The sequence below is a fragment of the Arvicanthis niloticus genome, chromosome 1 (genome assembly GCF_011762505.2).
Source record: "Arvicanthis niloticus isolate mArvNil1 chromosome 1, mArvNil1.pat.X, whole genome shotgun sequence".
Classification (NCBI taxonomy): domain Eukaryota; kingdom Metazoa; phylum Chordata; class Mammalia; order Rodentia; family Muridae; genus Arvicanthis; species Arvicanthis niloticus.
This window is the reverse complement of record NC_047658.1, coordinates 98,019,038-98,041,781: the sequence shown is the minus strand read 5'-3', so window position 1 is coordinate 98,041,781 and position 22,744 is coordinate 98,019,038. Positions and strand designations below refer to the sequence as shown.

The 22,744-nt window shown below is 44.5% G+C and overlaps 1 protein-coding gene across 4 annotated transcripts in view; it reads right to left on the bottom strand.

Moving 5' to 3' along the window:
- Window positions 1-22,744, bottom strand: part of Dmbt1 (deleted in malignant brain tumors 1) — a 51,001-nt gene that overhangs the window by 6,000 nt on the left and 22,257 nt on the right. For 2 of the 4 annotated variants that reach the window (XM_076911869.1, XM_076911867.1), the window contains 18 exons: window positions 22,015-22,047; window positions 20,228-20,263; window positions 18,651-18,974; window positions 17,641-17,670; window positions 16,803-16,838; window positions 16,051-16,077; window positions 15,196-15,219; window positions 14,564-14,587; window positions 13,569-13,716; window positions 11,903-12,111; window positions 10,720-10,749; window positions 10,121-10,147; window positions 9,138-9,461; window positions 8,084-8,110; window positions 7,515-7,541; window positions 6,393-6,543; window positions 4,463-4,671; window positions 3,380-3,564 (listed from right to left, as the gene is read on the bottom strand). In XM_076911869.1, the coding sequence (XP_076767984.1) occupies window positions 3,380-3,564; window positions 4,463-4,671; window positions 6,393-6,543; window positions 7,515-7,541; window positions 8,084-8,110; window positions 9,138-9,461; window positions 10,121-10,147; window positions 10,720-10,749; window positions 11,903-12,111; window positions 13,569-13,716; window positions 14,564-14,587; window positions 15,196-15,219; window positions 16,051-16,077; window positions 16,803-16,838; window positions 17,641-17,670; window positions 18,651-18,974; window positions 20,228-20,263; window positions 22,015-22,047 (1,871 nt within the window). The remainder of the gene's footprint in view (window positions 1-3,379; window positions 3,565-4,462; window positions 4,672-6,392; window positions 6,544-7,514; window positions 7,542-8,083; window positions 8,111-9,137; window positions 9,462-10,120; window positions 10,148-10,719; window positions 10,750-11,902; window positions 12,112-13,568; window positions 13,717-14,563; window positions 14,588-15,195; window positions 15,220-16,050; window positions 16,078-16,802; window positions 16,839-17,640; window positions 17,671-18,650; window positions 18,975-20,227; window positions 20,264-22,014; window positions 22,048-22,744) is intronic. The other 2 variants (XM_076911880.1, XM_076911890.1) reach the window with 1 other exon arrangement.

Here is a 22,744-nt window from a genome sequence, read left to right as displayed (position 1 = left end):
GGCTCCAGGGAGTTAAGCACAAGCACACCATCACCAGGCTGAGTCTGTGGGGCTCTTCACAGCCTGAGTGCTGAGACTCACTTCTCCCAGTCCCTTATGCTTAGAGCCCTGTATGCTGTAAGAGCAGAATAATAGCAGGGTGACATGGACACCATCCAGAATTTAAAGCAATTGTACTCTTCATAGTGGAAAAAAAAAGATATGGCACGGCAGGACAGAGCATAGACAGACAGACAGAAAGACAGACAGAGAGAGGGTGGGGAGGACACAGAGACAGATGAAGAGAATAAGCATCCCACCGTAGTCATGTCAACCATGAATGGTGAAACTCTGTTCTAATTGATTGGGACCTGGACAAGGCCTCCTGTGTTGCCAGCACTCATACAACTTACATGTAATTATTTTTCAGTATAAAGAGCCTCCTACTTCTTGTCTATTGTTGAGAACTCTCCTTTGCATGTGTGCCTTCCAAAAAATCAAACATAAGACAAGAACTATTGGGGTAACCTCGTTGACCCTTTCCTCATCTTCTCTAGCCTGATCCTTCCCTCCACAGACTGACCAGAGCCTAGGGCGTGGCCAGCCTGATCAACAGAGGGCATCAGAGCCTGCACTCCAGACTCAGGTCTGGAGAAGAACACCCAGACAGAACTCTTGCTTTCCACGTTCTTAGAGGAAGCACACTGTATTTCTCCCATAAACTCTTCAAAGTTTTTAAACATTTGTATTTCAATACCAATGATGTTACAAACCACATAGGTCTTTTCAAGTTATATTTACATGAGTATATTCATGAAGTCCATATATGTCTCTGTGACAGAGTTCAATTCTGAATCTTATTTAAACAACACGCATAGAGTTCGAGCTTATTTCTTAACTGGAAGGAGCCATTATGACTCTAGATAAAATTCCTGCTTAGGTATCTACCCAGGAAGAAACACAACCAGTATGACAAAATCCCACATGTGAGTCTACTGAGAGACCTGGGTTCTCAATGCCCTGGCATGTCTTTCACTGTGAAAAGACTCACCCATTCTGTGATACCAGCCAACATATCACCCTCCCAGTGTGTGGCAGCCTGGCAGAGCCATGAACAACACCTGCTACAGAGCACACTGACCCACAGTTCCTGAGAATATGTCCTTGGACACATGACCCAGCTTCTCTAAGTTTTTATCTCCTGTGATTAAGTGAGGATATGGGCTTCCTGAGGCTTTTAAAAGTTGTGTAGAAGTCTCAATTCGGTGCCTGGCATACACAACAGTTGTTGATACTATCATAAAGTCTTGGGCTCTGTACCAGGGCACCAAGGATGGCAAAGACAAAATTAGCCCTGCCTCTAAGCACTCAATTTGGTAGGGGATGTGGCCATTTCATATGTGTGGAGACAAGAGTGCAGTGAGTGCTACCGAGGTTCATTCCAGTTAGAAAAGGCAGGGCTGGTATGCTGGTTAGATGCCCTCAATGTTCTATAAAGTGCCACCAGCAAGCTGCTGAAATGTTTGACTCTCCAGGCTGCACACTTGGAAAAAGAAGAAGTAATCACCTTCAGCAGACTGGCTCACAAAAGGCTGGAGATGACACGGTTAATTTACAAAGCAAAATAACAAAACCAGCTGTGTGTCAGAGGAATAGGAAGGAATTCTCCTTAGCCCTTCACACGGTGGCTGGCTGATACACATTCTTCTCTGGGAGTAGCTCATCTCACCCACTAAATTCTTCTCCGAAGGAACTCCTGGGTGTGTAGACTCTCACCAAGAGATCTGAGTGACCAGATCCTCACACACAGCCACAAGTGGGAGTCCAAGGCCCACCTGGTTGGCTGAGTTCCCACCTCTCTCAGTGTGTACTGTATGTCAGAGGAATGGGAAGGAATTCTCCTTAGTCCTTCACACAGTGCCCGGCTTGTGGCAAATGCTTATCATGTGTCTGGTGCATTATGGGCATCTGAACTTGTCTGTCCTGTACATACCATAGTAAGACACACCACTTTTCAATTGCCCAAACATCCTGCCTTAAAAGTCACACCCTCCAACCTAGAAGCAGGCCACCTATGAAGATCTTTTTCCTATTGCACAGCCATTCTCGTTTGCTAAATTTCGTATGAATGGGGCATTTCTATCTAATAGTGATATACATAAAATTTTTGTCTAACTCTTCTGTGTCTGGCTCCTTTTTTCTTAGCAGAATGTTTCTGAGATTCTTGCCTTGTGGTGTCAGTCCTATCCTATTGGTCTATGTGGCTTTGGTCGGTTGGCCTGACCTCTCTTCATTCAATCTTCTCACTTTTAAAGTGGGGATGACAATACAAAAATACTTGTTAAGAATTTAGACATAGCCAGGCATGGTAGTGTAAGTCTTTACTCTCTAGATTCGAGAGGCAGAGGTAGGCAGATCTTTGTGAATTCATAGCCAGCCTGGTCTACATAGCCATCAAGAACTGCATGGAGAAACTTTGCGCCAAAAAATAAAAATAAGAAAATAAGAAAATAACATTTTGGGAATACAAAATGGACTCATCACAGTGTCTTTCACTGACAGGATGACAACAGGACAGTCTATGTTAAAATCGCCAAGCAAACCAAGATGGGTGACCACTCTACTAATCATGTCTAAACCATGATGGCCCATGGGTCACACTACTCAAAATGCCAAGCAGGGTCCATGCTTTTGTAAGTCAATATGCAGTACTCCAGTGTAAATTTTGTAGATGGCAATGTGATAGTATGATGTCAAAGTGTTGGCCACTCAAGAAATGGCAACTGAGTGAGTGTTAGTCTCAGCGGGACACTGGCTTCTTCAAAGGCACAGCAACACATTTGACAGATGTTGGCTGCTGTCAATCTCAGGTATGTAAAGTGTATTTGTATCTTTGGTTTAGGGGCCTCTGTTTCTTTGGCACATCCCAATAAAAATCCCAGACTCTAAAAATTTTCAAGCGTCTCCTGGGAGCTGTGTGGATGGGTTCCTATTGAGTGCTCCCTCTGCTGGACACAGCTGTGCAAACTTCTAGGCTTCCCCTTTTTTCTTCCTCTGCATTCCTCCTATTTAACAGTAACTACAGCTACTATACCAGAGGCTTCTATCTCCCTTCTGATGTTCCAATTACATTCCAACCATAACTTGTAGGTCCCCAGGGTTCTAGAAGCATGGCAGCCATCACTGTGATAAATCATGCTCGGGGCTGGTAAGATGGCTCAGTGGGTAAAGGAACTTGCTGCCAAGCCTAACAATCTGAGTTCTATTTCCATGACCCACATGCTAGAAGGATGACATCACAACTCCCATAACACACACACACACACACACACACACACACAAATTTTTGACTAAAGAAAGCATGCTCAGTGGGAAACAGAGTGGGCAGTGCCAGGCTTACCTGTTTGGTGGTGCCACAGCCTGTGTAGGGAATTGTGAATATGACCTCCCTCTGTGTTATCTGGGGCTGACACCGGTAACTCACATTCCAACCAGGAATGACAAGATCTCTGGCAGAATAGCCCATGGACTGGAGGTAGCTTCTGCTCACACTGGCTTGCATGTGATTTGACAGACAAAGGAGATCTGAAGGACAAGACAGAGCATGCAGAGTCAGGATTCCAAACCCCAAAATCCTCATGAGGGTCTTTCCCCAGCTAAAGAAACACAGATCAAGATGGCCAATTCAAATGGTCCACACGTGACATACATGCTCAAAACAGAGACACTATGACTCCAAGGGTTCCTATGGCTATACTCATCCTCATCCTCAAGAATGTCCAATGAGAACACTTAGATGTATAGAATTTTCTGGTATGGACCTGGAGATAGGATTTTTAAATATCCAAAACATTTTTGCCAAGTTAGCATTCTCCCATGAAGTAAAGCAACTGTACAATAAGATAGTAGTTATGTCATTAGCAATGGACTTTAGCTAAGGAGAAAGTTGATACCTCTGATTCTGACCAGTTAGAGACCATGGATATCACCATTGTAGATATAGTTCATATAGCATCTCAAACTGGAGCCATTGAGCCTCTGTTACAGTAGCTGCCCATATCAAGGTGTCCAAGTTTATCCATCTTCAGACAGAAGCCTAATGTATTAGGCCTCATGACATGGCCAGTGACTCAGACTCTGGGAGAGTCCCAAAGTTTCAAGCCTGGTGTCACCCACAACTCCTTCTAGCACTGTCTTCTCAGTATCCATTGAGGGCATCATCTTATACCTTCATATTCTTTGTCAACTGCAATAAGGCAAGTACAACTCTCACCAGCCAATGATGGCCCTTGGCCCTCTTTTGGACATCCAGAGTCCCAAGACTCACTACACAGTCTCTCTCAATTGGCAATGCATGAACTCAATCACAAGGACCACGGTTGTTCTAACATTTTATGTTATAATCCCAGGATGATAGAGGAGCAGAAGGCTCTCAGTGATGTCCCCAGTCCTAACAAGCCTTTGTTCTAACAAGGGAACTTACTGGTGGTAGTATTGTCAAAGACTGAGTAGTAATCAGCCTGGAACCCTCTTCGAGTAATACTGTGATCAGTGATGAAGCGAATTGACATGAAGTTGGATCTTGATGTGAAAGAGCCCACGGCCCCATCACAAACCCGGGCAATGAGAGGTGAACTGTGGTGGGGGCCATCGAAAATCTCTATATAATCATAGCTGCAGCCCCCTTCCAGCCTGGAGAGACAAAAAGAGCAATTGATGAGAGCTCAGGCCTCGGTAACCTTTGCCATGGAAACCCTAACCAGGTTCATTATTTGACAGAATAGAGGACTTTCTTAAATCCAGGGGAATTCATCTTGCCAAGACTGCCATAGCTTGTCTTCATACTGCCCTCTAAGGTCACATGTAAGAAATCTATAATCTCTCTCCCTGACTGCCCTTTAAATCGACATAGGAAGGTCACAAAAGAAATCTTGATTTGTTCCTTCAAAGTTGTTGGGAGCTGACTTTAGCAGAAAGCGGCTAGATCAACTTTGCAGCCATCTGGAACCATATACCCTGACGAAAGATTTGGTTTTCAATAGCCTACAACAGCTAAAGCACACTCTGATATCCCACATATTTTGTGTTGCTGTTTACTGGCCCCAGCTGCAAGGTGCACGTGGTAGTCACGCCTGCAAGGCATGCAGTTCACGTGCTGTCCATGTGCTATCTACACCATACATGCTCATAAGGCGCATGTGCTATCCACGCCTGCAAGGCATTGCGGTGCACGTGCTGTCCACGCTATAGACGCCTGTAAGGCTTACGTCATATCAACACCTGCAAGGCACGTGGTATCCACGCGCCTACAAGGCACGTGGCAAAAGCCTATAAATAGCTCCGAATTCCCTTCAATAAACGAGACTTGATCAGAATCTCTGTCTTGTCTCCATTCTTCGAGTCTCTTCCCCTTTATCCTCTCTCTCTCTCTCTCTCTCTCTCTCTCTCTCTCTCTCTCTCTCTCTCTCTCGCTAGACCCTGACCCTCGGACCGGAACGGGCAGTACGGGCTGCAACAGTTTGGCGTCCAACATCGGGCTCCAGTTAGCTCACAAAGTGCTTCCCGGTCCCTTCCAGAACCAATGACGTCGGAGTGGTAGGGACAAACAGCAAAAAGAAACACTGGACCTCTGTAATGCTCAGGTTTCTCAGCCTCTAAGATAAACACTGCTCACTATGCATACTGAAGAGGGTGCTGATGATGTCACATGGAGCACTGCATGGGGACAACGTCGTTCATAAAAGGTCACAAGCAGTGGACACTGCTATTGGGGTGCTAGAGAACACTGGCATAGTTTCTTGGCCATCTGGGCCACTCGCCTCCCAGAATGATGCATATAATAGTGGGCTCTTGTAGATATCTCCTCTGCCCGAGAGCATTCTCATTTGTAAGCATGTGGGTGATGAGGAGTCTGCCGAATGCAGCAGTAATACCAGCACCCTGCTTCCTGAGGACTCACAGAAAGAAAGGGCTGGATGAGGAAAGGTCTGTACAAAACAGGTGCACTCGTATGTTGTACTCCCCCAACTGTCATTACCCAAGCCACAGATCCTCCCTCCCGCTGAGAATGCTCTAAGTATTTTCAAAGGCTCTGGTGACCCCCTGATCAACAAGATAAGGAGATGAGGAAAGCAGGCATTCCAGCCCCTTCTTTTGACTGAAACTTAGGAAAGTGGTGCCTCAATGCCATAGAGCAAATTCATGACACCCTGGGACCTGAAGCCAGAGTATTTTCCAATTCCTGTGCTCTTGCACTGAGTCACTGCCCTCCATGGGCTACTTTTGTCTCAACAAACATGTAACATGTTACATCAAACATGTAACCTGTATTGTAAATGCTGACTTGACTATCACCCCCAGGAATTTCAAAGGCACCCCACATTCTCTAACATCTGCTATGCACCCACACTTACTGCACATCTCTGAAGACCACAGTCACACGGTAGTTGTTTGGGACCTCAATGTTCCACAGACATCTGGCATTATTAGGATAGTTCCCAGGGTAGAATGGGCTAGAAAATTGCCCAGAGGGCCGGGTCAGGAAACCTCCACAAGTATAGTTTACTGTCAGGAAAGAGGGGAAAGGTGGATGAACCTCAGGACACACGGCACACCTGCCTGGCATGGGGAACCCAAGAAAGTTAGCCTAGCCCTGGCTCACTCATTGAAGCCTAGGGAGGTCTGTGTGCTTGTGTATATGAGTCTGTGAGTAGGTGTGTGAGTATATGTGTGTGAGTATGTGTGTGAATATGAGAGTTTGTGTGGGGGGGTGTATATGAGTGTGTGAGTGTGTGTAAGAGTGTATGTGAGTGTGTGTGTGAGAGAGAGAGACTATATGTGAGTGTATGAATGAGTGTGAATGTGTGTGTGTGTGTGTGTTGTAATGTTCATCAGTAGTTGGGGATAACACAGATATGTGTTTTGAAATAAGGTCTTTCACTGAACCTAGAACTCATTGGTTAAGCTAATAAACTCTTTTACTAACTAGCAGACAATGGTAGGGAATAGGCCACTTAGATCTGGGTTCATGGACTCTGGATACAAAGGGATTCTTAGCCCCCACCTTGGGTTTTTTTCAAAGATCTTTAAATTTGCTGGTGGAATGTTGAATGTCTCTGATGAATGGAGACATCTAGAGCAAGGAACATGACTACACAGCTATTTCTGCCTGTCTGGCTCACAGAGTCATATGCTGCAACCCTCTTACAGAGACATAGTATTATGCTTTAGATTTGAAGCATACACCAATAAGGTTGTTATTAAAAACTTATGAAATGAATCCAATCCTGTGATTGGATGCTGAGAGCTTTGAACAGACTTATAGATTATAGGTTAATCATTTGATATAGTAATTGGATGATGGGGTTTGGTTGAATAAAGTAGGTCACTGGAGCATGCCCTAGAAAAATATACTTTGGTTATAGTTCCTGTCCTTCCCTCTCCATATTCTGTGTGTGTGTGTGTGTGTGTGTGTGTGTGTGTGTGTCGCCTCCCTCTCATCTTTGATCCACCACATATTTCAATAAAATACTTACCATAGGAAGGAGGTGCCGTAGTCCAGACTAGAGAAGGAAACAAAGCTGCATTAGAATGAGACAGCATGACTCAAGGGGGGAAACCCGATGTGGCTGGGACATGGGATGCAGGGGCCAGGAAGTCACTGAGGCTGGGAGACAAGGACTCATCTTACACAGAGCCAGGAATACCCTAGACCACACGAATGGATGCCCACTTCAGGGATAGTAAAGTGGCCCACCCACTGGCAACTTTAATTCTCTCCTAAATGTTGTCATGAGAACTCTCAGTTGTCCCCCAATACACAATCCATGGATAAGATGATGCTTTGCCCAGAACAGATCCTAACAGCACCAGGAAAGTACTACTTAGTAACACAGATTAAGTACTAAAACCATCTTATTCCACTGGGCCAGGCAGGAGGGTAATGTGAGCTCCTCGGAAGGTACTTTTCTACTTTAAGGAAAACACAGTTGGTTCTGGGGCAGCACTGTTTCTTTGATCCCTTCCCATTGTGTAGCTACTGCCCATGCTGTGAGCAGAGCAGAGGAAGAGGGACACATGGGAATTAAAGGACAGCTGGACTCACCTGGCCTGGGAGAAGTCGGCTCAGGGACTGTGGGAAAGAGAAGCCATGTTAGATCAGGATGTGACTAATCTGGAACCTGGGTGGGTGCCACTGGGAAGAATTTGCATTAAGCTGTGCTCATCCCCCACCACAGAGAAGGAATTGGTAGCTATCTATTCTCCCAGGAAGATGTTTTATGTGAGGGTCAATTAGTATCCCACCTTCTGGTCCTTCTCAAGCTGAGAAATGTGTCTGGATAAGGTAACAGATGAGCTTTGTATTTCATAACCATCCAGTCATTCAGATGTTAAGTGGCCTTGTCCAGGCCAAATTTTTACATGGAACCATCTAGGTCTCAGGGTTAGGGTTAGGGTTAGGGTTACGGTTACCATTACTGTTACGGTTACAGTTACAGTTAGGGTTTTAGGGTTAGGATTTTAGAGTTAGTGTCTTAGCGTTATGGTTAGCATTTGGGTTAGGGTTAGGTTTATGGTTAGGGTTAGTGTTTGGTTAAATTTTGAGCATAGGTACAATGTGCTGGGTATATTCCCAGCCAAATGGAACGGAGGTAGAGAAATGAAAGGAGTTCTTTTCTAGGCTACAGATACCTCTCTCTTATCCTAAACATCTCTGTGTACAAACACATATTCATAGTGCTAGCCAAAGGCCTCATTTAGAAATTTTTGGGAATGGGTATGGTCTGAATAGACCATGCTTCCCAAGAGAACACTTTGAACTGGTGTGTGCTCATTGATACAGTATATTCCTCAGCCTCTAGACTGCAGTTCTCCCTAGCCCCTTAACTCAACCATGGTAGAAGAAACACTGAAGCCAGTGATTTTCTCCGTGATTATTTTACCAGAGCTAGAAGTGAAAATGACTGCTGTTTCTCAGGTGAGAGTTACTAGTGACAATTTCTACAACCAGCCTTGTTGAAAGAGGTAAAACTCCCTCCCAGTAAAGAAATGAGGCAATTTCAATAACTAAGAAAAACACATTCATTGAGGGGTAAGATCCAGGGATAAGAAGGACTTTCATCCTAGAAAAATACCGTAGAGGTTTTCACCCAACTCACGTGAGCAGATGACTCCTGCATCCTCAAAATGGCGACAGTTATGGACAAGCCAGCCAGGGTGACGACAATTCCACAGGTGAGATTCATATCCCGAGCAAGATACATCATCCAGGACAATGAGCCCTGAGCCCTGACCGAACCAAGCATTTCCCGGGGCAGACAGAGCAGAGCCACAACCAAGCTGTCTGCAGACCACATTGGCGTCATTGATGTCCCAGCTGTCATCACACACAGTGCCCCAAGAGCCTCTGTACAAGATCTCCACTCGGCCCTCACACCGATTTGTTCCATTTGCCAGCCTCAGCACCAATGAAGAATCATTTCCTGAGATAAGGTAGCACTCATTAGGTAAGTTCCACCAATGCCACAGTCAGGTGTCACCTGTACTCATGGTGAAAGGCTTTCCTTGAGTCTCTCTGACTCCTCAGCTGGTAGGTGATTGTGGGTACCAAGCCTTTAGATTCCTAGTGCAAAGTTTCTGCACCCGGGATACAAAGGGTCTTCAGGCATAATTAACACCTATCTCAGGGGCTATTTCAGGTGCACATGTGTTTGCTGATATGGGTGTCACTCTCTTTAGAGAACAGAGAAAATCTACAGGAAGAACTATGCACTCTATGCATATTTCCACTGTTCTAAGTGACATAGTCCAGGACTTAGGTCTTCTGACAATGGCATAGTATTCTGAATGGAACAGAAAGTGTCCAGCAAAGGCTCACACTGAAGACTTCAAGTCCTGATCATGAGTTCAGTCCCGTGAGAGCTCAGACTGTATCTGTTTATTAGTTCTTGGATGGAGTAAATACAAGATAGATTTTTGTGGATTGAGTGGACCACTGCAGATGTAAGAAAGATAAGCTTTATTTCTAATTCCTTTCTTTCTCCTTGTCCTTTTAAGCCGTGCTCCATCACAGACTTCAAGAAGATCCCAGAATACCTGTCTCTTTCTAAACTCATGGTTGAATTACTGAAAACAGACTTACCATAAGGATATGTTGTAGGCCACCAATCTAGGAGGAAAACAAAGACAGATTAGAAGAAAGGCTTGTTCATCAAGGTTCTGACAAGGGACTCGTGGTTCAGAGCAGATAACATTGGACACAGAAGCACTGTAGCTGAATAAAAGATTGTCCGTGCCTTGAAAGCAAGTGCTGGTCCTAACCATGCTATCATGTGTCCATCAAATTGACAGTGAGGTATTCCTGGGACCCAGGACAGCTATAAGTCTGTCATCAATGACAAAATTGGTAAAAAGAATTATGGCATCTATACCTTAGAAACCTGAAAGGAACAGTTTCCTCTGTCCCTATGTCACATGACTGTTGCAAAAGATAATGCTTTCTCAGATCATTTCACAGGAAATGACATTTAGCAAAATGGATTAAGTGTTGTAACTCTCATATCCCACTGAGTCAAGCAAAGGGTGAGCTTGAGTCAACACACACTGCCTTTTTACTATATGGAGAGTATGAAGGTCCTTGGGCAGACAGAATACTGGAGTCCCACCCACTCTGTAGCTGTTGGCCATGGCCAGAATAGGGATGAAGAGGATAGAGAGGAGTTGAAGGAGGTCAGGACTCACCAGCTATTGTCGGGAATGACGTTGGAAGAGCTGTGAGACAAAGAAGCAATGTCAGAGCCTTGAAGAGAAGTTGTCTGGCCTGCTCTTGGGTGCATGACACTGAGCACACCAGACTGAGTTGTACTCATCTGCTGCCCCAGATTAAGAGTGTAGCCATACACACTGCCAGGAAGATGCTACTCATGGGGTCATTAAGGACCCTCATTCTGCTCCCATCTCACAAGGAAATGTGTTTCTGCATATGTTGACAGGATGGATCCTATAGTTTGTGGCTGTCCAGTGAATCATGGGTAACTACCCCAAGTCCAGATCAAGTCCTTACATTTGACCATTCAGGTCTCTTAGGACATCTTCAGTCACACTAGCCATGAGGCACAGATCTGGAGGGATTTATAGTCATGAATACAGTCTCTACCCCAGTACTTGAAAATCTGTGCAGAGACACACACCTACATAAAGGCCTAGTGAGGGAACTTGTACTTAGGGTTCTCTGATGGGGAACCAGAGACAGAAATTGACACAAGCAAAATGTTTTGTCAAGTGATCATTTTCACGGATAATAAAGCAACTCCATAACCAAGACTAGCAACAACATCAAGTCAGGTCTTTATCTCAGGACAATGTCCACCCTTCTGCTCCTTGCTGAACAAGAGACCTTAGATATCAGTCATCAGCCCTTCTCCATCACACTCAGAGGTCTACATGGTGTCTCTAAGAACTCAATCTCTGATTCAATGTTCTGTCCATCTTCATATCCTATAATCTATCCTTTTTCAGACAGAAGCCAGATGTGCTTGGTCCCAGAACATGGCCAGTGTCCCACACTCTGGAAAGGTCACAAAGGTCCAAGTATGATGTCATCAACCAATCCTGGCACTGATTTTTCACTCTTTGTTGAACCTTTGCCTTTTTAGTCTCCGACGATGACAGTAACGCCATTGTACATCCCGTCAACCAGTGCTGGCCCAAGCCTCTCTTTCTGCCAGTCAGAACCCAAGTGGCCACAGTCCCTCTCAGCAAGCACAGGACCCAGGACCCAGGACCCAGGACCCAGGACCCAGGACCCAGGACCCAGGGTACCACTCTATTGCCCTTGTCACAAACTCAGGAGTGTTGAGAATCAGATGGCTCCTTGTGACATCCCTGATCCCAAGTGGACATTCATTCTCACAAGGGAACTTACTTGTGCCAATGCTGACAGGGATAGAGTAATAGTCAGCCTGGAACCCTCTTCTTGTCACACTGCCATCCGTGATGAAGACTACAGACATGAAGTTCCGGGTTGAGGTGAAAGATCCATTGAATCCATCACATACCCGAGCAATGAGAGAAGAATTGTATTCAGGGCCATCATAAACCAGGATATAGTCATAGCTGCAGCCTCCTTCAAGCCTGAAGACACAGAAGATACAACAGTCTCCTTTTTCTGTGTCTAGAATGTGGTTTGAGGGCTCACATCTCAGGGTCCATTGTCCTGATAACAGTGACTAAATACAACACTTGAAAGAATAGATGATTTCCTGGAGTCCAGAGGGAATTCATCTGTTTTCCCACACCCAGCATGCCTGGTAAAATTCTACCTTTGGGGGTCACAGATATGTAATCTATACTACCTCTCCTTGAAAGTCTTTATATCAACACAGGAAGGTCACCTGAGAACATTCTAATTGATTGCTTCACAAAGTCCCAAATTATCTTCAGGATAAAACAAATATCTCCAATAAGTATATTTTTAAAAAGGAAGAAGTACACCCAAGGCAAGTGGTAGAAAGATAGCTCAGTAGGTAACTGCACTGTCTAATGTTTTAGAGAACCATGGTTCAATTCCCAGCATCTACAAGGAAGCTCACAACTGTGTTTAAGGAATTAGACACTTTCTTCTGACCTCTGTGGGGACCAGGTACACATACAGTTCACAGACATACATATACACACAAAACACTCACACACATTAAATAAAAACCTAAAAAAAAATCCTACCACAACACAAGTCACTGGAACTCTCTGACCCTTGAGTTTCTCATATACTAAGATCAACACTGCATTCCATGTCCACTGAGAAACACTGAGATGGAGCCATGACAAAATACTGTATTACCAGGAGGGACAGGGAAGGTTGGAGAGGGAGGTAGCTTCATAAAATGTTACTGTATGCTAGTAACTGTCAGTGAGGTGTTGACAAAAACCAGACTGAGGGGCTTTGTGCACAGGACCTTGTGTTCTTTAGGTGCACTCTTAAATTGTCCTAACAAGGACACTGACACAATCTATAGGTAGTTCTACAGCAGAGACTTGCAACCCACCACAGACACCAAGAGAGGTCCTGGGAACACAGCTTAGTTAGTAAGTGCTGAGGCCCTATACACTTCAGAGGAAATGCACTGGCACTTGCTCCTGGTGCCTCATGGAAGGAAAAGGAGCTGTGGGGAAAGCTTTGCACTGAATAGGTACCCTCATGAACAGCACTGTCCTAATGTGCACCCAAAACTGTCACTACCTAGGCCACCACCCTTCCTTCCCACTGAGTAAGGCTACAAGTGTGTTCCCATTGCCTGCTCACTTGTTAATCAACAAAGTGAGGAGAACAGGAATTCCAGCCCCTTCTTCTGGCTGGGGATTAGGAACATGGCACCCCATGGCCATAGTGCAAATTCATGACAACCTGGGACTTTAAGACAGGGTATTTTCAAATTCCTGTGCTTTTGCATCCATTATATCCTCCCTGGGCGACTCTTGTTCCACATCAAAAATAGAAGCTGTGTTGTAAATGCTGACTTGAATATTCACCCATAATTTCAAAGCACCCCCCACAATGCTCTGTAACAGCTGTTCTGCACACACATACTTACTGCACATCTGTGAAGACCACTGTCACACGGTTCATGCTGGGAACCAAAATTTTCCACAAACATCTGGCATTGTTAGGATAGCTTGAGGGGTAGTATGGGCTGGAAAATAGCCCATAGGACTGAGTCAGGAAACCTCCACAAGTGTACTCTGCAGACAGAGAAGTGTGAACATGCTGATAAACCCTGGATCACACTGCACAGGTGTCTAGCAGTGGGACGAGTTAGGTTTGACCAAAATTCCAAGGGAGAAGCCAGACAGGAGATAACCTAGCTCTGGTCACATTCTAAGGACATGTAGGACCCCTTCCTTGTATCTTTTCTTTGTGGGATTAGGTGCAGGTTGTTCAGTGAATGGGTGGATGGAAAATAAAAAGTTCTATCAAGGCCACAGTCTTCTGTCCCCTGTGCTCATGATGAAAACCTTTCCTTGAATTTCTTTGATTCCCTGGCTGGCAAATGATTGTAGGTACCAATCTCTTAGATGACTGGTGCAGAGTTTCTGCTACCTGGACACAAAGTATTTGGGTATAATTAACACCTATACCAGAGGTTGTGTCAAGTGTGCATGTCTTTGGTGATAAGAGTGTCGCTCTCTCTGGAGAATAGAAAATCTACAAGAAGCACTGTTCTGACTCTGAGCATCCAAAGCCTATGTCTTCTGGTATGCCATGGTGTTCTGAATGGGTTAGGCAGTGTCCACTAAAGGTTCATATTGAATACTTGAGATCCCAACCCCATAAGTACATCCTGAGAGCCCTTTCCAAACCTACTCATTAAATCTCTGGTTGAGTAAATAGGAGATGTAATTGTTTGGACCGAGTGGATCACTGGAGATGTACACAGGAAAGATGGGCCCTCTTTCTAATTCCTTCATTTCTCCTTGTCTTTGTGAGCTGAGCCTCAGCACAGATTACAAAAAGATCCTAGAACTCCCACCTCTCTCCAACTCTTAGTTGAAGTGCTGAAAGAGAAATTGGCTCTCTTCCGAGACTTACCAGGAGAAGAAGTTGTCCACCAATCTGCAGAGGAAAACAAAGATAGATTAGAGAAAGGTCTGCATCAAGATTCTGTCAAGCCATCCATGGTTGGAAGTGGAAAACATTGGACACAGAAGCACTGTGGCTGGGAATAACAAAGTCCCTTGAAAGCAAGTGCTTTCAAAGTCTTGAGAGCAAGTGGTGGCCCTGACCGAGCTCTCATGTGTACTTCATATTAATAATGATGTGGCCCTGACCCTGGGGACACTGCAACTTTGTCCTGAATGACAGTTGCTTAGGAAAAGAATCATTTATTACCAAGCTATGGAGGTGCAACTTGAAATAAATCTTGGTTTCTCCGTGTGGTTATTAGGGACTAAGAAGGGTAAAAAAATACATCCACCAGATTAACCTACTAATTATATTTATATTAACATAATTAATTTTACAAGAAATAGATTTTTTGGACAGAGTAGATCACTGGGGATGTACACAGGAAACATAGGCCCTCTTTCTAATTGATTTCTTTCTTTTTGTCTTTCTCAGCTGTGCTCTAGCTCAGACTTCAAGATGATCCCAGAATTCCTGTCTCTCTCCAACATCTTGATTAAAGTGCTGAAAGCTACGCTTTGGCCTCATCCCAGACTTACCATAAATTACAGTTGTCCACCAGTCTGGAGAGGAAAACAAAGCTGGATTAGAAAGGTCTGTGCATCAAGGTTCTATCAAGCTCATGATTCAGAAGCAAAAATACTGGGCACAAAAGCACTGTTACTGAGAATAATAACCACCACCACCACCCCTTTTTTGGTGGCCTTGACCATGCTCTCATGTGTCCACCATAATGACAAGGATCAGGTCCTAGGACCCAGGTCAACTATAACTTTGTCCTGAATTGACAGTTGCTTGGGAAAAGAATCATGCTATCTGTACCTTAGGAATCTGGCAGGAACAGTCTCTGCTGACAAATGTCTTACAAAATACAATGGTTTCTAGGCAAATTACATAGGAAAGGGCCTCCATAGCAATTTTTTTTTCAGGAAAGTAATGTGTAATAAAATGGATTAACTGCTGCAAAGTCTCATATTTCACTGAGACAAGCAGAGGGTAAGGTTGGCTCAACAGGATCTACCTTCATGGGGAATGCTGAAGGTTCTGGGGTCAACAGAATACTGAATGGAACAGGAAATACCCACCACAGGCTCACATTGAAGACCTGTAGTCCTGGTCATGAGTCTAAACTCATGATTGGAATCTCAGGGCTCAGACCAAATCTGTTCATTAGTTCTAGGATGGAGTAAATAGAAGATAAATTTTTGTGAACAGAGTGGGTCACTGTGGACATACACAGGAAAGATAGGCCTTCTTTCTAATTCCATTCTTTCTCCTTGTTTTTCTGAGCTGTGCTCCAGCAAAGGCTTCAAGAAGATCCCAGAATTCCTGCCTTTCTCCAACCTCTTGGTTGAACTGCTGAAAGCTATGCTTTGGTCTCATCCCAAACTTACCATAATAAGGAGTTGTAGTCATCAAATCTGGAGAGAAAACAAAGCTAGATTAGAAGGAAGGCCTGTGAATCAAAGTGTAGTCAAGATACCTGTGCTAGCAAGATGGAAACATTGCCTGAGAAACAGAGAGTCTTTTCTCAAGGGCACATAGTGGCACTGACCATGCTCTCATGTGTCTATCATAGTACCAGCGAAGTGATCCTGGATCCTAGGGCAATGATAGCATTGTCCTGAATGACAGTTGCTTGGTAAAAGAATCATGCCATCTATACTTTAGGAGCATGACAAGAACAGTCTCCGCTGTCCCATGTCACATGACTCTTGCAAAAGATTGCTTTCCGGACAATTGTCATAGGGAAGGGCCTCCATAGCAAATGATTTCACATGGAAGCGAAGTTTGATAAAATTGTTTAAGTGCTACAAGTCTGCGATTCTATTGAGACAAGCAGAAGGTGATGTGGCTCAGCAGATGCTGCCTTTGTACTTTATAGAAGTGCTGAAGGTTCTGGGGAAGACTGAATATGAAAGAGTCCCACCCACTCTATCGCTGTTGGTGTGGCTGTGAGCAGAACAGGGGTCTCTACCAGCAACCTATCAGCAGCTTGTGAAACTCCTTTCTGCATGACTAGGATCGTAAACACAAAGGATCATAAGCAAGGCAGGCAACTCCTTCATCTTAATCTCTTATTAGCCAGTCAAGGTTTCAACCTGCGATGTACAGGGAGCCAAACCATAGCAAGAAGACTCATTACCTGGTGTAGTTGCTGAGGTAGTAGTAGGCCACATGTCTGAAAATGATAAAAAGTGTGATTAGGATACAAATGGACACAAAAAGATGTTCTCCACACAATATGGAATCCATCCGAGGGCTGCACTGGTGACTTATGCACAGGGGTCCAACCCATATACTCATCTAAAGAACAAAACCCAAAGGACATCAGAGTGTTCTGCCACCTCTCTCTAACTGAGACATTCTTTTCTCTAAGAAGCTGTTTGCCCATTTGGGAATCCAAGTATGGGACAGGTACATGTGACACCATGTCCCAGATTTAGATAAACAGTGGAGAAAGAGACAAAAGGCCAAAGGCAACAGAGTGCAGGACATAGAAGAATTAACTTTCCTGTCAATCCTAGAATCACAAAACATTCCTTGCCTCTCCATCCATCTCATATGGCATGGGGAGGTGACCATGCATCACATATGTGTTGGTGGAGAGGTGACCATAGAGGCTCATGGGGAGGGGACCATGCAGCAATATAGATTTTGTAGAAATAGAAGAGAGTGACTTGGATAATGCTGATGCTTTCAGAAGGCCAAAGAATGTCCACATCAATTTGCAAACAGATCATGAATATAAAAAGGCCAAAGCCCCTTGCATGGATGGCTTTTTATTTCAGTCCCTTGCATGGATAGCTTTTTATCTCAGTTACAAGTGTCTCAACCACTACTCTACCCAAATATTTGGTGCAAACTTGGGTAGGGGATAAGACGGTGCCTCCTGAATACTAAAGTAGCAAAAGAAGAGCATGCACCCCCAAAATGGGATTCCCAAGAACAAAGATCTTCCATATAAAGATGCTACAACTCACCTAGCCTGGTTGTGTTCTGGAGTTGGGCAGCTGTGAGAAAAAAGGGAGGTTAGACACAGAAAAAAGGACCCCACCTACACTAACAGGTGAGACAAAGTTGGTGTTTTCACACAAAGAGCTGATATTCTGCATATAACCAGAGTACCCAGAAACCTAGATATACCCACTGAAATCCATACTGCACCCTACAGCCAAAGTCTGGACCTGAGCACCAATAAGTCATTATCTGGAGTGAGAAAGTAATGGCTACCTCTAGAACAGGCTACAAAGTTCTTTGCATGACCATGGAGGTAATCATCCAAAATTAGTCTCAGTAATGAGCTGTTGAAGACCCACTGACTACCCTCAAGTTAGAAGGATACTGTTGAAAACATGTGGTCCTCCTTGCTTCACTGTTCCTGTATGGATTCTTCATGGCTGGTTCATGAGCACAAAATATATTGCCACCCTGTACTGCCTATACCCTACTCTGTCATACGGATTTCTACCTGTATCAGTCAATGAGTCATTGGCTTTAGGTTAGCTACTTGGCTAACCTAAAATGATTATGGCTAATGACAAATGACTATGACAAAAGAAACTAGAGAGATGCAACACATGTTTCCTGCAAAAGCTAAATCTCTGGGAATGATGTCAGGGACCACAGGGGGTGGAGTCAGATGGATGTTCCTCAGCTAAAATGGTGCATTATAGTTTTTACATATGAGTTGCTGAATGCACAATCTTAAAACCAGACCTAGGAACTTTCAAATACTATGGGACAGTCTACAAGAGGGAACATGTGAAGACACCAGTACTTCTTCAAGCTGGGGACCTAGTTCTGCACCAAGGAAGCTCTAGAGTTCCAAGACAGCTGTCTGAGTTTTGGAGAGTTCCCAGAGTGAGAAAAACTCAACAATGTACAGTAAGTCCCACTACTGATGGAGCCCAAATACAACATTGAGAACAGAATCCAGTGACTTATAAAAGCCCATTGTTGAAAACAATATCTGATGGCCTTTGGATTATACCTGAACAGATGACTCCAGCATCCTCGTGGTGTCCACAGTTATGAGAGAGCCAGCCTCGGTGGGAACATCCCCAAAGATAGGCCTCATGTCCTGTACAGGCCACGTCATCCAGGACAATGGGCCCTGAGCCCTGTCCAAAGCGGGCACTTCCTGGAGCAGCCAAGGCCCAACCACACTCCAGCTGCCTGCACACCACATTGGCATCATTGGTGTCCCAGCTGTCGTCACACACGGTGCCCCAGGTACCCTGGTAAAGGATCTCCACTCGACCCTGACACCTGTCTCCTCCATTCACCAGCCTCACAGCCAAACCAGACTCTGTTCCTGGAAAGACAAGGTAGTTTCTCCATTGTTGGTCCAGTGTGGATGATGGCACTTGTACATTTTGTGGGCAGTTCACTCATGAACTTTAAAGCAATATGGGATGTGAGCTCCTCCTGAAGCTGCATCTTAGCCACCCTGTCCTGTAAAGACCTTTATCCTGTCACTTTGCCTGTGAAGCCTCACTGCAGTGCCCTCTATTTCTGTTCTAGACATAACAGTCCTGTTGTTCACCAGAATGCCTAGGTTTCTGCAAACTGGGTTTCCCTGGATGGCGACAAGATACCTACTCCACCTTGTACCTAAGGCCTGGAATGCCATGTACTGAAGAGTCAAGTATGCTTGAAGAAGAGAGAGGATGCAGACCCCTCCCAATTTCATACACTCACTGCACGTGTGAACATTCATCTCCACCCTGACCCACACCTGCCAGCAGTAAAGGTGAAGGCACAGCAGGTCAGTCTACAACAGACCAAAAGGGCAGAAAGATGAGCTTCCTGCCACAACAGAAGTTCATGGGTTCCTCGAAAAGTTCTCAACACCTGCTTACACACACAAGGTTGAGAGTTTACACTAGAACTGCTTTCAGGCCCAATATAAAATTATAAACCTGAAGAAGCTGCTGGTCCCCTACTGAGCTGGGTCAGGTGACAGTTTCCATGGACTCACACTCTCTGACTGCAATGACACCACACTAGAGGTTCCCAAGCTTTGTCACTGCTGGTCACCAAGGCTACTGATGTGAACTTTTTATTGAAGTCCAGGCTCAAGTACCCAACATGTTTAAACACAACAAATGTCTGCACGAGGTTTGCACTAAGACTAAGCTTTCTCGACCAGTTACCCATTTAAAGTGAATCAGAATGGCTTCTCATAAGAAGTCATCAGATTCATTTTGTCACCCAACCTCTCTGGAAGGCTGTCTTATCTTGATCCTTCTAATCCAGAGTCTCTTCTGACATAACAAATTTAGAAACCATAGATTTTGGAACCTACTCCCACGCTGACTGACACACAGGGAGAGAGAAATGGCCAGCAACAGCATGCTGACTGACCCCTCCACACACAGAGAGAAATGTCCAGTGTCAGGGATCCCAGTGGAGGAAAGTCCTCAGCATCAGGAGGCATCCCCAACTTCTCTATGTCTTCACAACACACCCCGCCACCCTATCCCCTTCAGTACCCCAGGGAAGTCAACGCTGGGAATAAAACTGGCGTTGTGACCTACAGAGAGAGCTTTATAGAATTTTTGTTACCTATTGGTATGTAACCAGGAACCGAAGTAGTTGGCTCTGCGCGTCCATATACAGATGAGGGAGAAAAATGAGAAATATAAAGTTAAGTCTCCATTGAGAAAAACTAAGACATGCACGAACAGTGAACCCGTTGATGGGCTGTGACTCAGGTCTGTGCTAGGTAATGGTATGTGAATAGACACAGTAAGAAATCTATGTAGTCTTGAGTTCTCCAAATATAAAAGGCGATTTTTATAGAGAATGTGCTGAGCTCTTGGGGACTAATACACTAATGAGGTTTCTCGTGCTTAAATATGTCATTAATTGTTCTTATCTAATTCCACTGTCTGACAATCCCAATATAATATTCAGTAGCAGAGGTCTGGAATACTATTTACCTTGGTTTTCTATGTAGACATTTTTAATTCAATATCTCTCTATATGTACACTAGGCTAAACTGAAACTCAAAATCCTCCTACCTCAGGCTCCTGAGTACTAGAATAGTGTGTGTGTGTGTGTGTATGTGTGTGTGTGTGTGTGTGTGTGTGTGTGTGTAAAAGAGAGAAAGACAGAGATACAGAGAGAGACAAAGAGATACAGAGACACGTAGAGAATGCCTAGCTCACCTTTTTTTACTATATTAGAAATGGTTATAATCTCTTGCCTTTAGAAAAGAAGCAAATTTCAACATATATATTAATATTACTTAAAAGACCCTGGATCTTGGACAAGAGATGACATGGTGTTGAGGCCTGAAGTGGAGATATCTAGGGATCATCCCACTGCTACCAAGTGACCAGCTTCTATCTGAGAAACTGTCACAAGGACTCTGGATGTGGAAGAAGTTGACCTTTCCCCACACACTAGGTCTTGATACAAACAGCTTTACAAAAGTCCTCTCACACAGGTCTGTGTCAAAGGCTTGTCCAGTCCTCTCTCCCTTTAAATCTGATTCGCACAATTACATCATAGTGCCTACAACCCTCACAAGAGTGTCTACCTCCAAAGAGTGTCCTGGTAGGTAATTAATAAAGAGGAGAAAGTGGATTTTCCTTGTGATACAATCCTAGGAAGGAATATGGCTAAGTTACAAAAAAGCCAACTTTATCTTTGAGATGCCCCACATGCCTGAGGAAGAGTAATGCCTAACATATGGGCCCATTGTCTTCTCAACAAACTCTGGGCTGACCAAAGGCAATAATATGGAGATTGTTTTGACTGGTGTACTAGAAAAAAAAATCCCAATCCCATGGAGAAAAGTAGGAAGAGATTTTTCTCAAAGCCCAGGGTGCCACAGTCTAAACTATACTGATATGCCACCAGTACCTCTCACTGGAGGAAGTCAGACAGATGGAACCGGATCTGAGATGTCCCAGGATGGGAGTTGAGCCATCTATGATAGCACTATGAGGCCTCAGACAAAAATAAGTGACAAGGGCATTGGCTAAGCAGAGTTTTGATTTCCTCTACAGGCACAGCAGCCAGATATTTTGCTCCCTGGAATAGCCAACGGGTGGGTGAAACATGGAAACCTTGTGACACTAGGAATGGTCAATAGAAACCCTAGAAACAAGACCTCCTTGGAGGCCCGTGAAGATGCCCCCTCTGGCTGATTCTTCCCAACCTCTGCAATTCAGGGACACAATCCATGGCATCTATGAACATAGAGGCTTAAAGTCTTATTGAAAAATTTCCTTGGGAGCTTCAGAATCCTCATGCTCTGCCTTCTGCCTATCTTCTGGATCAGAGGTGAGCCTGGGGTTCTGGGGACAATAAGGCCACAGGGACACAACATAGCACAACTTACCTTCTGTGGTTTGTTCAGTTGGATAGAACACATCTGCAGAATGAGAAAGGAAGAATTTATTGGGTGTTGGTCCTCACTTGAGGAACCCAGAGGCAGGAGCTGCAATCTCCCCAGCTAAAGGCCTTTCATTACTAGAAATTTGTAATTCACTGAGGAACCTGACACTGGTCCTTCTTTAACTTCCACTGAGATGTCACCATGAGCATCTTTTGTCCTCACTCTCCTTCATCTCTGCTTCTATTCCATCAAAAAAAAAAAAAAAAAAAAAAACCATGCAGTTCACTGACAACCCCAATGCAGAAACATGAAGGGAAATACCCAGATATTTGAATCCAAAAGGCATTTGGACATCTCTATAGATCAAACAAAATGTCTCATCATAAATGTTTGCCATCGCTGAAACAGTCCTGAGAAATGGCTCCAAGGAGCAAAAGAGGTGACATCCAGAGACTATTCCGTAAGGGCAGACAAAGCTGTTCACAGTGTGATTGCTTGCAGGGCCATGGTCTGTCTACTGCTATTGTCAGATAGGGAGTGATCAACACAGTCACACTAGGGTTCCTGTGACATGTGCACAGTACATACTACCTATCAGTGGTTAAACCAGCAATTCTGGTGGGAACACGTGTACACACACACAAAGAGAGCTTCTGTATCCACTCTTTCTGCATCAGGGTCAAGGGTGCAATGGAGTCCATCTAATAGAAACCTTTTCTACCCCTCCAGCCTG